Source organism: Eleutherodactylus coqui, chromosome 2 (assembly GCF_035609145.1).
Source record: "Eleutherodactylus coqui strain aEleCoq1 chromosome 2, aEleCoq1.hap1, whole genome shotgun sequence".
Lineage (NCBI taxonomy): Eukaryota > Metazoa > Chordata > Amphibia > Anura > Eleutherodactylidae > Eleutherodactylus > Eleutherodactylus coqui.
The window spans coordinates 314,322,557-314,334,971 of NC_089838.1; the positions used below are offsets into that span (position 1 = coordinate 314,322,557).

At 45.8% G+C, this 12,415-nt stretch overlaps 1 protein-coding gene across 5 annotated transcripts in view; it reads left to right on the forward strand.

Annotated features, from left to right (window-relative positions):
• Positions 1 to 12,415, forward strand: part of DNM2 (dynamin 2) — an 80,487-nt gene that overhangs the window by 26,972 nt on the left and 41,100 nt on the right. For all 5 annotated transcript variants that reach the window (XM_066593601.1, XM_066593596.1, XM_066593600.1 and 2 more), the window contains exons 7-10: positions 1,604 to 1,746; positions 2,321 to 2,456; positions 5,610 to 5,677; positions 5,804 to 5,942. In XM_066593601.1, coding sequence (XP_066449698.1) covers positions 1,604 to 1,746; positions 2,321 to 2,456; positions 5,610 to 5,677; positions 5,804 to 5,942 — 486 coding nt within the window. The remainder of the gene's footprint in view (positions 1 to 1,603; positions 1,747 to 2,320; positions 2,457 to 5,609; positions 5,678 to 5,803; positions 5,943 to 12,415) is intronic.

Consider the following 12,415-nt stretch of genomic DNA (forward strand, 5'->3'; position numbering starts at 1 on the left):
ACGGCCATTACAGGAGGAGAGCTGGAGGGGCCATAGCAGAGCATCAACCAGCATCAGGGCTGGAGGAGCCACCAGGGTCCAACACAATGACTTCCGTTGGGCTACTGACCACCTGTCATACACTGACTCCATGAGGCTGGTCTGAGGGCCCGACGCCCTACTGTAGGAACTGCGCTCACAGCCCGACACCCCATGCAGCTCCATTGGCATTCGCGTCGGACAACACCAGAATTTGCGCGGCTGCCATTGTTGCCACGCTTCTGTTTACAGAAGGTTTTTGACTTGAATCTTTTATTTATCCAGCTTTGGTTTGTAATATTTCAGTGTTCGCTTCCTTTTTGTGTAGCAGTGGACTAGCAGCCTCCTAGGCTACTCCATGCGGCCAAGCAGGTTTACAGCCTTTTAGCCTCCTTCAGGGGAATAGAGCCCTGCTGATATGTTTGGCATATACGCCAACGTTCTTGACTTGATGTGTGCAGCCTCTTATCTGCTCGCTGAAGGTCAGATTTTGTGGAAGTGTGTGTGTTGGTTCTGTCAGTGAGCAGATAATGGAGAGATACTGTACATACCCGTACCATAACCGGAGTGCAAAGTCTCCTGTAAAGCCGCAGCTGCTGCATTAGGACTATAGGATGCACAACTCGCACAATATAGCAGAGTACTTGGTATTAGCATTATTGCCTGTCAGTACTAATGGCTGGATACTTATGGCAGACCCACCCTCATCCCAAAGGTTTGACAGAGGGCCTTCCCCTTCCTTCTAGCTCATTGAATGCTGTGTTCGCTGTTGACTGTGACATCTAAGTGGGCAGACAGCTAGGATCAGAGGTTTCTGTCAGTCGTTGTTGGGTTTTGGAAGGAGTAACGTCAATGATTGAATGTAATGGGGGCAATTTTATTAAGCCTGGCATTTCCGAGGCACTGAATACATGAAGACGTGGTGCACACCTCTTCAGGTTGTCGCAGCAGATCTGTGTGCCTTTCCGGAAATGTGCGCCAGGTCCGCCTGGTGTACATCTCTGGTATATTTTACAACACCCTCTTTTTTACTTTGGGAAAAGGGGTTTTACTTCGTAAATTTTTTTTTCTAGGTCCTTTAATTTTTACGCTCTTCTTTAGCCTCCATAGGGATCTGAACTTGCAGTTTCGTGACTGCCTGTACTTTATTCTGGACTACATTAGTAGTGAAATACGTTGTATGTTTAACATTTAGGCAGAACTCCCCACTCTGTATTACCTGGCAGCCCTGGGAACTTTCACTAGGTCTCAGTCTGCCACGTGAACTCATCGACCCCCTCGAACTCGTGGAGTGGGCCTCCCAACCCCTCAGACCAGTGGATGCCGCTAGTTACCGGCATATAAGTAGTCATGATCTGAGCGAACTGATTTCTGCTGTTGCCTGCAATTGTCAGCTTTTGAAAACTGCTGACCCCCACCAGGTATGCAGTGGGCTCTGCTCCCAAGTCTGCTCCATCCAGCACCCGCCATACACTTACAGCGGGGGGTTGTTGGCTAGTTAATTCAGTGGTGTGATTGGGTGGCACCTTACGGGCAATATAAGACACAAATGCCTTTTTATTTATATATCCCTCTTGTTTTCCAGCAACTCACCAATCACATCCGAGAGACTCTACCTGCGCTGAGGAGTAAACTGCAGAGTCAGATGCTTTCCCTGGAGAAGGAGGTGGAAGAATACAAAAACTTCCGCCCGGATGATCCCACCCGGAAAACTAAAGCGCTTCTTCAGTAAGTTCCACGTCCCTCCGTCTGTAGGTGGCACTACTTCTGTAACAATTGAGGAAGTGATGTAAATAACACAAAAGTCTGTCGCTGCTTGGAAACTATCATAAAGCAATTTAGCTGCCATACTTTACTGTTAAGTAGCTACTAAAATGTACTGAGCAGTACATAAAGTATAACTAGTATGTGCGATGACGTAGGTGCTATCTGACCCCCAACATCCTATAATACAGCAGTTATGAAAAATAACTGCAATGTATTTACAAAGTAAGGTACAACCTATGTTTCACAGCTGCATTCACTATCCTGCAGGCTTCAGAGCTGAAATCTCTCAACATCACTTGCATTCTGGAAAGTTTCATATGTGCACCTACATCAGATTTAAGGTGTAAATAACAGTTCCAATTCTAGGAGCTCGGCTAAACCGTTGGGTGGGTATGTCTGTCAGCAAGCTTGCTGTTTCCACTGACAACCATCATTACTATGAATGCAGCTCTGAAGCATATAGCAGCCTTTATATATGTTAATAAAGGTGCTCAAAGCTGATTACACTCTCTTAATTGCCCATATTCTCTTTCAGGATGGTACAGCAGCTCGGGGTGGACTTTGAGAAGAGAATCGAAGGATCTGGCGATCAGGTGGACACACTGGAGCTCTCCGGGGGCGCCAGGATTAACCGTATTTTCCATGAGCGTTTTCCCTTTGAGCTTGTGAAGGTAATTCCATCTCTGGTGTAAGTGCAGATGCTCTCAGATATACATCACACCCTGCCTGTACATTAAGGTTAATCCTTCTATATTGAGCATCTCTGCCTTAAAGTACTTTGTGTGTTCCTTGCATTTTATGCTTACTGCTTGCTACCAATGAGTGGGAACATTGTTAACATTCTCCATTTTACCTGTGGTGGCATCAGAGGAAAATCAAACGCTTGGGCGCAGATTTATGACCCTTTCTAAAGAAAAAACGTTGTTGCCCATTGTCACGCTCACACTCTGTCGACGCGTGACGTGGGTGCAATAGCCGGGGGTTGACCTATGTCACTCACTCCATCTTGCACTCTCCTTCCACTCTGCTCATAAATGGAGCACCCCAAAATAGCCAATGCTCGCCAAAAACTTGCTTCCACCACTTCTAGAACATTGGGCCAGAAGTCCCCCATATGTACTGAGCTGAGCTGCCCTCATCAAATGTGACACTGGCCCATTGTTAAGCATAACTCTACCCTGGACCTCAGTCCATTAAAAAATCCCTGGCCTTAGCCTGGGTGGCCAGGTAACAATTGATAGGCCCGACGAAGCTTTTCCGATTTGCATCTGGCTCCCTATCGAAATCGGATGAGAGCCCCCCCCCCCCCAATCCAATCTTCTTCCTATGAAGGGCTACACAAATATACAGTCATGATACATGTTCATCACACCCGCAACAAGCCGTCTCAGTGCAGCTCTGAAGCTGTTCTGTAATTGCTATTGGCAACCAAGAGCGCCAATCAATGATGTAGCTAGCAATTGGCACTTGTGGTATTTCGTTCACATAGTGCAGTCATTGGTACTGTATGTCCAGGTTTATTGTTGCCAGCACATCTGTTTACATGAGCATATGTGCTGTTCACAACTGGTGTTGTTTTTTTGTTTTTGTTTTTTTTTTAAATTTTGTTTATTTTTTTTACTGTCCACATAAGAGATGCAATTAGACGACAAAAAACTTGTCTGAGACTTAGGCCTCATGTCCACGGGGAAAATCAGGCCCACTACGGATTCTCCATGGAGAATCCGTAGCGGGTCCCTCGCGCCCCACGGACATGAGCGCTTAAAATAGGAATTTAAAAGAATTAACTCACCCGCAGCGGGCCGGGAAGGTCTTCTCTTCCTCACGGCCGGATCTTCTTTTTCGGCCGGCAAATGTACTCGGCACGTCGGCGGCGTGCTGCGCGCATGCGCCGGGCACATCCGCCGAGCCGAAGCAAGAAAGATCCGGCCGTGAGGAAGAGAAGACCTTCCCGGCCCGCTGCGGGTGAGTTAATTTTTTTAAATTCCTATTTTAGGTCTCCCGCGGATCCGGACGGCTTCCATAGGCTGCAATTGAAGCCCGCGGGAGCCGTCCCCGCAGGAGAACCGCACGGAAATGGAGCATGGTCCAGATTTTTTCATGCTCCATTTTTTTTTAAAATCGCTTTTATTGACCATCCGCGGGTATTTATCTACCCGCGGGTGGTCAATGCATGCCTATGGGGTGCGGATCCGCGTGCGGGAGAAGAGTTAAAATCCGCTGCGGATTTTAATTCTTCTTTTGCCCGTGGACATGAGGCCTAAGGCCTCATGTCCACTCAAAAAATACAATCCGCGCAGAATGTGCTGCGGATTCCGCGCAGATTTGCTTTAAATGGCAATTTTTTCCATGCAGATATCCGCACACATTGCTATCAATGTGATAGCAATGTTGCCGATTGGCGCGGAATCTGCTGCAATTGGAGCATGCCGTGTTTTTTCTCCCGCGCATGAAAACCGCAATTCTTTTAAAATGCCATCCGCGGGTGCGAAAATCAATTTAATGGACCCGCGGATGGCAATGATTCCCTATGGGCAAAATCCGCTGCGGAATCCGCAATTCCATTTACCCAGTGGACATGAGGCCTAAGATTACTGATGACCCATTCTCCGGATAGGTCATCTGTACCAGATCAGTGGAGTCCACTGCTCATGATCCTTGGTGATCAGCAGTTTGAAGAAAATACGGCCCTCATTTGAACACTGAATCCTTCTCAGGCCTGTCACGTTCATCGGTCAACATGGTCTGAGAGCAGCTGAGTCCCATTCGTCTGTTATACCAGACACTGCCATTATGAAATGCATGGTGCTGTGGCTGCGGCACTCATCCGAGCCCCACAGCCACTTCAGACATCTGGTCATCAGTAATCCTGAGTAGGGGACTCTGCTGATCTAATATTCTTGGCAAGAAAAATGAAAAAAGCGCATACAAAATGGGAGGAATTGGGTAAGCAGCAGCACATGTGAAAAAGACTTGGGTATAATAGATCACAGATTTAACATGAGTCAACAATGTGATGCAGCAGCAAAAAGGCAAACACATCTGGGATGTATTAAAAGAAGCATAGAGTTTAGATCTTCGTTGGTCAGACCTCATCTAGAATACTGTGTCCAGTTCTGGGCATCACAATTTAAAAGACATAGACAAACTGGAGCAAGTTCAGGGAAAAGTTACCAAGATTGTGAGCGGTCTACAAACCATGTCCTATGAAGAACGGTTAGCGGAACTGGGAATGTTTCGCCTGCAAAAAAGAAGGCTGAGAGGAGACTTAATAGCCGTCTACAAATATCTGAAGGGCTGTGACAGTGCTGAGTGATCAGCCCCAAGGAAAGACTAGAAGCAATGGGATGAAACTGAAAGGGAGGAGACACAGATTAGATATTAGACAGTGAGGGGGATCAATGAGTGGAACAGGTTGCCACAGGAGGTGGGGAATTCTCCTTCAATGGAAGTGTTCAAACAAAGGCTGGACAGACATCTATCTGGGATGATTTAGTGATCCTGCACTGAGCAGGGGGTTGGACCCGATGACCTTGGAGGTCCCTTATTTTTATACTCCCCTGTTCCTGCGGTGTCCACTGGTGAAGTCAGCATGTAGTCTGCAAATCTGACTCTTTAGACCGCTGTGTGCGCTCTCCTACAGACCTCTATGGAAGCGTGCACACACAGTGATCTGAAGAGTCAGATTTTCAGCTCCTGTCACCTTAATGAACAACAGCACAACTTAGTCTACGGTGCTCTCCAGTGGTCATGGGTTCCCTTTAGGCCCCAAACGAAGTGTGTATTAAGGGGTTAACCTTCTCTATTCTTTGTGCCAATTTAAGATGGAGTTTGATGAGAAGGATCTTCGGAGAGAGATAAGCTACGCCATCAAGAACATCCATGGTGTGAGGTGAGTGCATCCTGCCCACATCATGTTATATCTCACTTTACCTCCTCCTTGGGGTATATCGCACTTCACAGATACACGCATGCACATCGCTCCCTCTGACCAGATTGTTCTCTCTCATCCGTACAGGACGGGTCTCTTCACTCCTGATATGGCCTTTGAGGCGATCGTGAAGAAGCAGGTGGTAAAACTGAAGGAACCGTGTCTGAAGTGCGTGGATCTGGTCATCCAGGAGCTGATTAACACTGTGAGGCAATGTACAACCAAGGTGAGCCTCATCTGCTGATGCGTACGAGGCGACCAGATCTGCACAAGAGCGTGCTTACCTCTTATGTAGATAACTTCTACTACTACGGTATTAGGTAGTGCAGTCTCAGGCTCTCAGCCCATAACCCCTTAATGACACAGGACAGATATTTATAGGGTTACTTTCGGTCAGGCCTGCCATGTGTTTCTGTATAAACTGTCTGTCAAATTGTGGTACAATGCAATACTATGGTATTACATTATACTGCAGGGGCTGTCAAAGTTCAAGTCCTCTATGGAGACTAAAAAAAATAAATTAAAAAAAAAATGTAAAAATGAGTTTAAAGTTTTATTAATTAGAAAAAAGGCATTAAAAGTAAAAAGAAAAATCCCTTTTCCCATATTTATAATAAAAAAACAAAACCAACAAATTTGGTATCGTTGTCTCGGTAAAAGCTCAATCGAGCAAAGTATCGGATTATTTATTCTGTATGGTGAATATTGTACGGGGGAAAATACACAATGTCAGAATTGCGCTTGTTTAGTGTCCCACATTGACAGGGAAAAAAATTATAAAAAGCAATCAAAATAATCTTATGTACTCGTGTACAAACTACAGAGCATCCGGCAAGAACAAGCCCTCCAACAACCATATTGGCAGAAAAATTAAAAAGTTATGGCAGTCTGAAGACGGTGGCAAAACTGTCAGAAGATTGGATGTAATGTAAATTTAGTATCCTCATAATCGCAATGACACATAGAATAAAGTTGTCATTTTTGGCGTGGTTTGAACATCATAAAAACAAAACCCACCCTCCCACTTATTTTTAAAAGTTTTTCAGTACGTTATATGGCACGTTAAATGGCACCATAGAAAAATACAACTCGTCCCGCGAAAAACACGGAGCCCTCAGGCAGCGACATTGATGGATAAATGGAAGTGGAGAGGAGAGAATAGGGTTGTCATTAAAGGGTTAAAGAACAGTTTTGTTACTTATGATGGATGTTCGGTCCGGCTATCCTGTTCATAACTCTATTAGGCCAATTCAGAGCAGGAAGCTAATGAAACCTCCCCACCTATTTATCCGGGGCCTGAGATGTACAAAGCACGTTAATGAGTCATCAGTGTTAATCACGAGTTCTTTGTAGCAGAGACTAAAGACACTTTTACACCAGCCAACCGGCTGAATCTTAAGAAATGTTAAGAATTTTCATTCCCACTTACTGCCCATGTAAACAAGACAAGCATCGGTCCACAAAGGCAAACGCTTAGTTGTTGGCTGAGGATCTCTTTAGCATGTGGAAAAACATGGATGCTTGTGGCAAAAACAAATGATCATTTGTCAGCAGCACATGTACTCGTGTGCTGTCAATAATATGTGGACTGATGGGGCCTGAACTAGCCTATTAACAGCATAGAGTTTGCAGGGCTCGGTGTAAAAGGCCCTTTAAATTCACACAAATCAGTGTTTGGGCAGGGAATCTGCTTATCTGAGAAGGGTTAAATTGACCCTCCGGGCCTAGACAAACAAAGATGGCCGCACTGCCTCTCCGATTGCATGATGCACATGGTAGGCATTGGTAATCTAAAAAAAGGCTTGGTACGGTGTTAGCCAGTAGAGCAAAATGTGATTGTTCTCAGTACCAAAAACCAAGTAATCCTGTAGATATGATGCCTTTTTAATGGCTAACAAAAATACATGATGTTACAGCAAGCTTTCGGACCTCTCAAGAGCCTTCCTCTGGCATAATGAAACCGATCTGGATGGGGCATATATACAAACGTACAAACACCCCCCCGCCCCCTCCTCTGGGTGCTCTCCTTTGGGAGAGACTATGCCATGCATGCCCCGACCGACTCGCTCAACCCCAGGTGTCTCCACACACCCCCTGGGTGCTCTCCTTAAGGACACCCCTCTTGACCTCCTTCAGACCTTTTCATATTCTCCACTGATGCAAGAACCCCGCTCTGAGGTTCATTCTATTCTTGAGGGTATTAAAAATGGCCCTAAATTTATACTCCCAAATTCTTCTGTGACGCTGGGATTTTAATTTGCCCTTCAGTTTAACTCTCATCTGTTCCAAGTTGTGTCCGTGACTAGAAAAACTCATCAGAACCGCCATGGGCAGTAAAATGGCACCGCAATATGCCAACCTTTTCATGGCAAAACTGGAGTGACTGACTTTCTGGCCTCCTGCCCCAGCAAACCATTGGCTTACTTCCGCTACATTGATGACATCATAATCATCTGGACCAACACTGAACAAGAACTAATAAAATTCCATGAGAGATTCAATGCATTCCACCCCACCATAAACCTGACATTAAGCTTCTTGTATACAGAAATCAACTTTTTGGACACCACCATAAAAATTTCAAACAACTCAATGCAGACATCCCTGTACTGAAAACCGATTGATCGGCCCACATACGTCAGATGGGACAGTGTCCACCCTAAACACATCAAAAAGACCATTGTCTACAGCCAGGCCATCAAATATACTGGATCTGCTCCAACCCAACAGACAGAGAGGAACATATATACCATCTTAAAAGGACATTTATAAATCAGGGCTACCATCCCACCTCAATTAATGACCAAATCGCCAAAACTACCAGGATACCCAGAAATCAACTACTCCAATACACAGAAGGAAGGAAACGGTCGCGTGCCTCTAGTAGTAACCTACAATACGCAGCTAGAAGTACTAAGGAAGACTGCAAAGAAACTCTATCATACCTACACAAGGATGACCGTCTGATCACCATATTCCTGGACCCTCCGCTTCTGTGTTACAGGCAACCTCCAAGTCTGAGGAACTTTATAATCAGGAGTGCATTGTCCTCCGACACACAAAAAGGAACTTATTCCTGTAATGTAAGGAGCTGTAAGACCTGCTCACATGTACGGACCGCAGACAGGATACAGATCCCCAACACACAGCAGGACTATAAGATCCCGGGGACATTCACATGTTCCACGTCTGATGTTGTGTACCGGATCCGCTGCCGTAAGTGTCCTGTTGGAGGGCTAATATTGGGGAAATGGGACAAAAACTAAGATGAGATCTCACCTCCACACAATTAGAGAAGGAAAGATGGAATTACCTGTGGCAAAACATTTTTTCTAGTCACGGACACAACATGAAACAGATGAGTTATCATACTGAAGGGCAACTTCAAGTTTCAGCGTCACAGAGGGATTGGGGATGGGGAGCTCACCTTGCCTCACCTCCAGCTGGCTGATTCCTCTCCTTCCTGTGAGGTTACGTACATTGCCAGCAGTCGTCTTCCTGCCAGCCAATGTACGGTACGTCACAGGCCTGCAGGGGAAGTACCGATCTACTTAAGAGGCTGCTCATGCACGCTTTCTCGGCAATAGATCAGAATTCCTTCCTAGGCAGTGAACGTTACAGCACAGGGACCTGACCTTCAATGACCCGGCCGGAAGGAATGCGAGGAATGCAGCCTTCATAAAAATTTTTCCAACCAGGTCTGAATGAGGGGTAAACATTAAAAAAGAAAAGCAAACTGGCCCATTTTGCCGATGCCTGGACCCCTGCTGGTCTTCACTTTCACTTGCATCAAGTCACAGACATCAGGAACGTGTGACAGCCTGCCACCAGTCACCAGCTTCCTTCGGCCGATGATTAGCTGCAGCCGTCATATGTCCCATTATGGAGACCTGAGCGCTGCGGCAGCAGGAAGTGAAGGCACAGGACTGGCATCCCTGCAGTTAACCAACTCGGTACTGTATCCAAGCCTAATCATGGCACTGTACCTCTTGTAGCTATGATCACTAAGACAGCCTGGGACCTGATAGCGGTCCATAGTGTTGTATCTCTTGTGTATCAACTAGTGTTGTAACGTCTGTGCCATAGTTCTATGCAGACTGAGGTGTGTTTAAAGTGTAAGTCTAAGACATTTTAATAACTCTTGACATGTCTTAGTATTATCAGAACTTTTGATTAACCCCTTGAGTGGCACGCCCGGAAATTTTCCGGGACGAGCTCCACTGCCCATAGCATTATAGCCCGGAAGATTTCCGGGCTATGTATCACTATGGGAGCTGCAGAGCACAATGCCACAAGCTGTGACAGTGTGCTCTGCCTGCACAGTCCCACAGAGAACAAAGCAAGGGCTTTGAAAAACCAGCAGAAGATATTGCCGATATGCCGGCAACCTCCTGCTTTGTTTACAGGTTGCCATAGAGACCATCGGCTTGTCAGAAGCAAGCCGATGGTCTCTGTGACAGGGAGAGCTGGTGCTTGGCTGTGAGAGGACAGCTAGGTACTAGCTCTTACAGCAGAGATCAGAGAGAACCTCCGATCTCTGCTGTGTTAACCCTTTACATGCTGCAGTCTATGTGACTGCAGCATGTAAAGGGCTGTCACTGCAGCATGTAAAGGGCTGTCACCATCGGACCCCCGGAATGTGATCAGGGGTCCTGATGGGTCCCTGTGGAAGTCCCCTAAAGGGACAAAAAAAAAATTTAAAAAAAAAAAAAAAAAGTAAAAGAATTATAAAAAAAATAATAAAAACACTTGTCTCCCTTTACTTTATAAAAAATCAAAAATACAATCACACATGTGGTATCCATGCATCGTAATGACCCAGAGAAGGAAGTTAATGCAATATTTAACCCCTTAATGACATGGCCCCTTTTTTTTCCCATTTTTTTTCGTCCCCCCTGTTTAAAAAATCACAACTTCTCCCGCAAAAAACAAGCCCTCATATGGCCATGTCAATGGAAAAATGAAAAAGTTATGGCTCTTGAGACGCAACTGCAAAATTAGTTGAAATTCAATGATTAGACCATTTTAAAAAACCTGCCCTGGTGGGCACGACAGGGTGGTAGGAAACCCGCCACTCAAGGGGTTAATGGGCATCTGAGGGCTGAGCCCCCTACTAATGCTAAAACAAACTGGCAGAAGAGCTCAGCTGATTGCTAGGCCCATTAGGCTTTTATCAGGCAGTGGTGTATAGACTCTCCACGCATTGACGTAAACCGCGCTTTGCTTATTTCTGCCCTTTTTTTTTTCAGCATTAAAAAAATCCAACGACTCCTGGGAACTTGGGGATTAATAAAAAGGAAAAATGAAGTGTTGTGTTTGCGGTTATGGGCAAATATGTGATCTGTTTGCTTCCTGCTGCTCCCTCCTTTTTATCCTCTACTAACCTAAACTCTTCTTTGCTCCTCCCTGAACGGTGACATCACTGCGTCAGAGGGCATCGCCTCCGACGGAGGGTAAACGCTCCATAAGTGGTCTCCATCTTTGGAATGCAGTCAGATCTAGGATATATGTATCAAGACACGGGTCTCCAGGCCACATTACCAGGGACCTTCTTGGTACCCGCTGCTGAGCTACGCTAGTCTGCACATGGGTACCAGAAGCGTAAACTTCAACTGCATGTACTGTGTCTGACCTGTAGATGGCAGCCTCACAATAGACAAATGACTACTTGTAACGGAAACTACTTTCATAGATCACTCCCATCCTGCATACAAAGGACAAGGGGTTCATTGGCACCCTGGAATAGTGAGCGGAGCTGTGTCCTCTCCAGAAACATACGCATGAGTTAATAAAGTTATTTTTAGTTGTCCAGAAATAGAACAAATTTCCAGAAACTTCCATTTGTATTGGCTGCTTCGCAGCCGTGGATTGCTCAAGCCTTGTATTTCATGGCTGCGTGGTTCCCTGGCAGCCATTAATAAGAGGAAAATGAGTTCTACTGTCAGCAGGCATGCATCACTGGGAGCCGGTGAGACCTATATATCCATACTGTCCTCCGTCTTGATACATATATTTACCATCAAAAAGAAAACCCAATCAAGCCCATTCGTACCCGTGCACCGCTGCCTCCGGTCTGACCATGGCAATCTCCAGCACTCACTAACCATTCATTGATGCTGCTTTGATGGGGCTTTTCTGTGTTCACTTTAAGTGAGGTTTGAATGGGGCGGCGCTGCTGCTCTCTTGCACAGGGTGGCGCTGTGGAGGGCAAAACTGAAAAGGGGACGCTGTGATAAACTTCTTTCTTATCTGATTAGAGTGTTCTGGAGGTTCCAACACTAAACCTCTTGACTAGTACTAGAATTAACCCTTTCCAATCCACTGCCTGACCTGTGAAGACATTATGATTTAAGGCTGTACAGCTCCAATGTTGGAAGACGTCCGTTGGGGTTCTCTTACTGTACATTGCCAGCCTCTCCGCTGTCGGAGCCTATCCAACGTGTCGCCTCATGCAGTACTGGCTTTAGCCAGCATATAGCGCCGTTCTATAACGGTGGAAAAAGAGTGGGCCCCCTAGGAAAAGCAGGATACAAATTGGACTGGAAAGGGTTAAATACACTGCATGTGTACATGTGAATTGCTTCTTTATTAGAGACCCCAACCCTCTCACAATTGGCGCTTCCGTGGATAGTAATTGTACCCATGACCCCGGAGTGCAGCGTGAAATAACATGAGCGTGGATCAGTATCCTTGAGAATC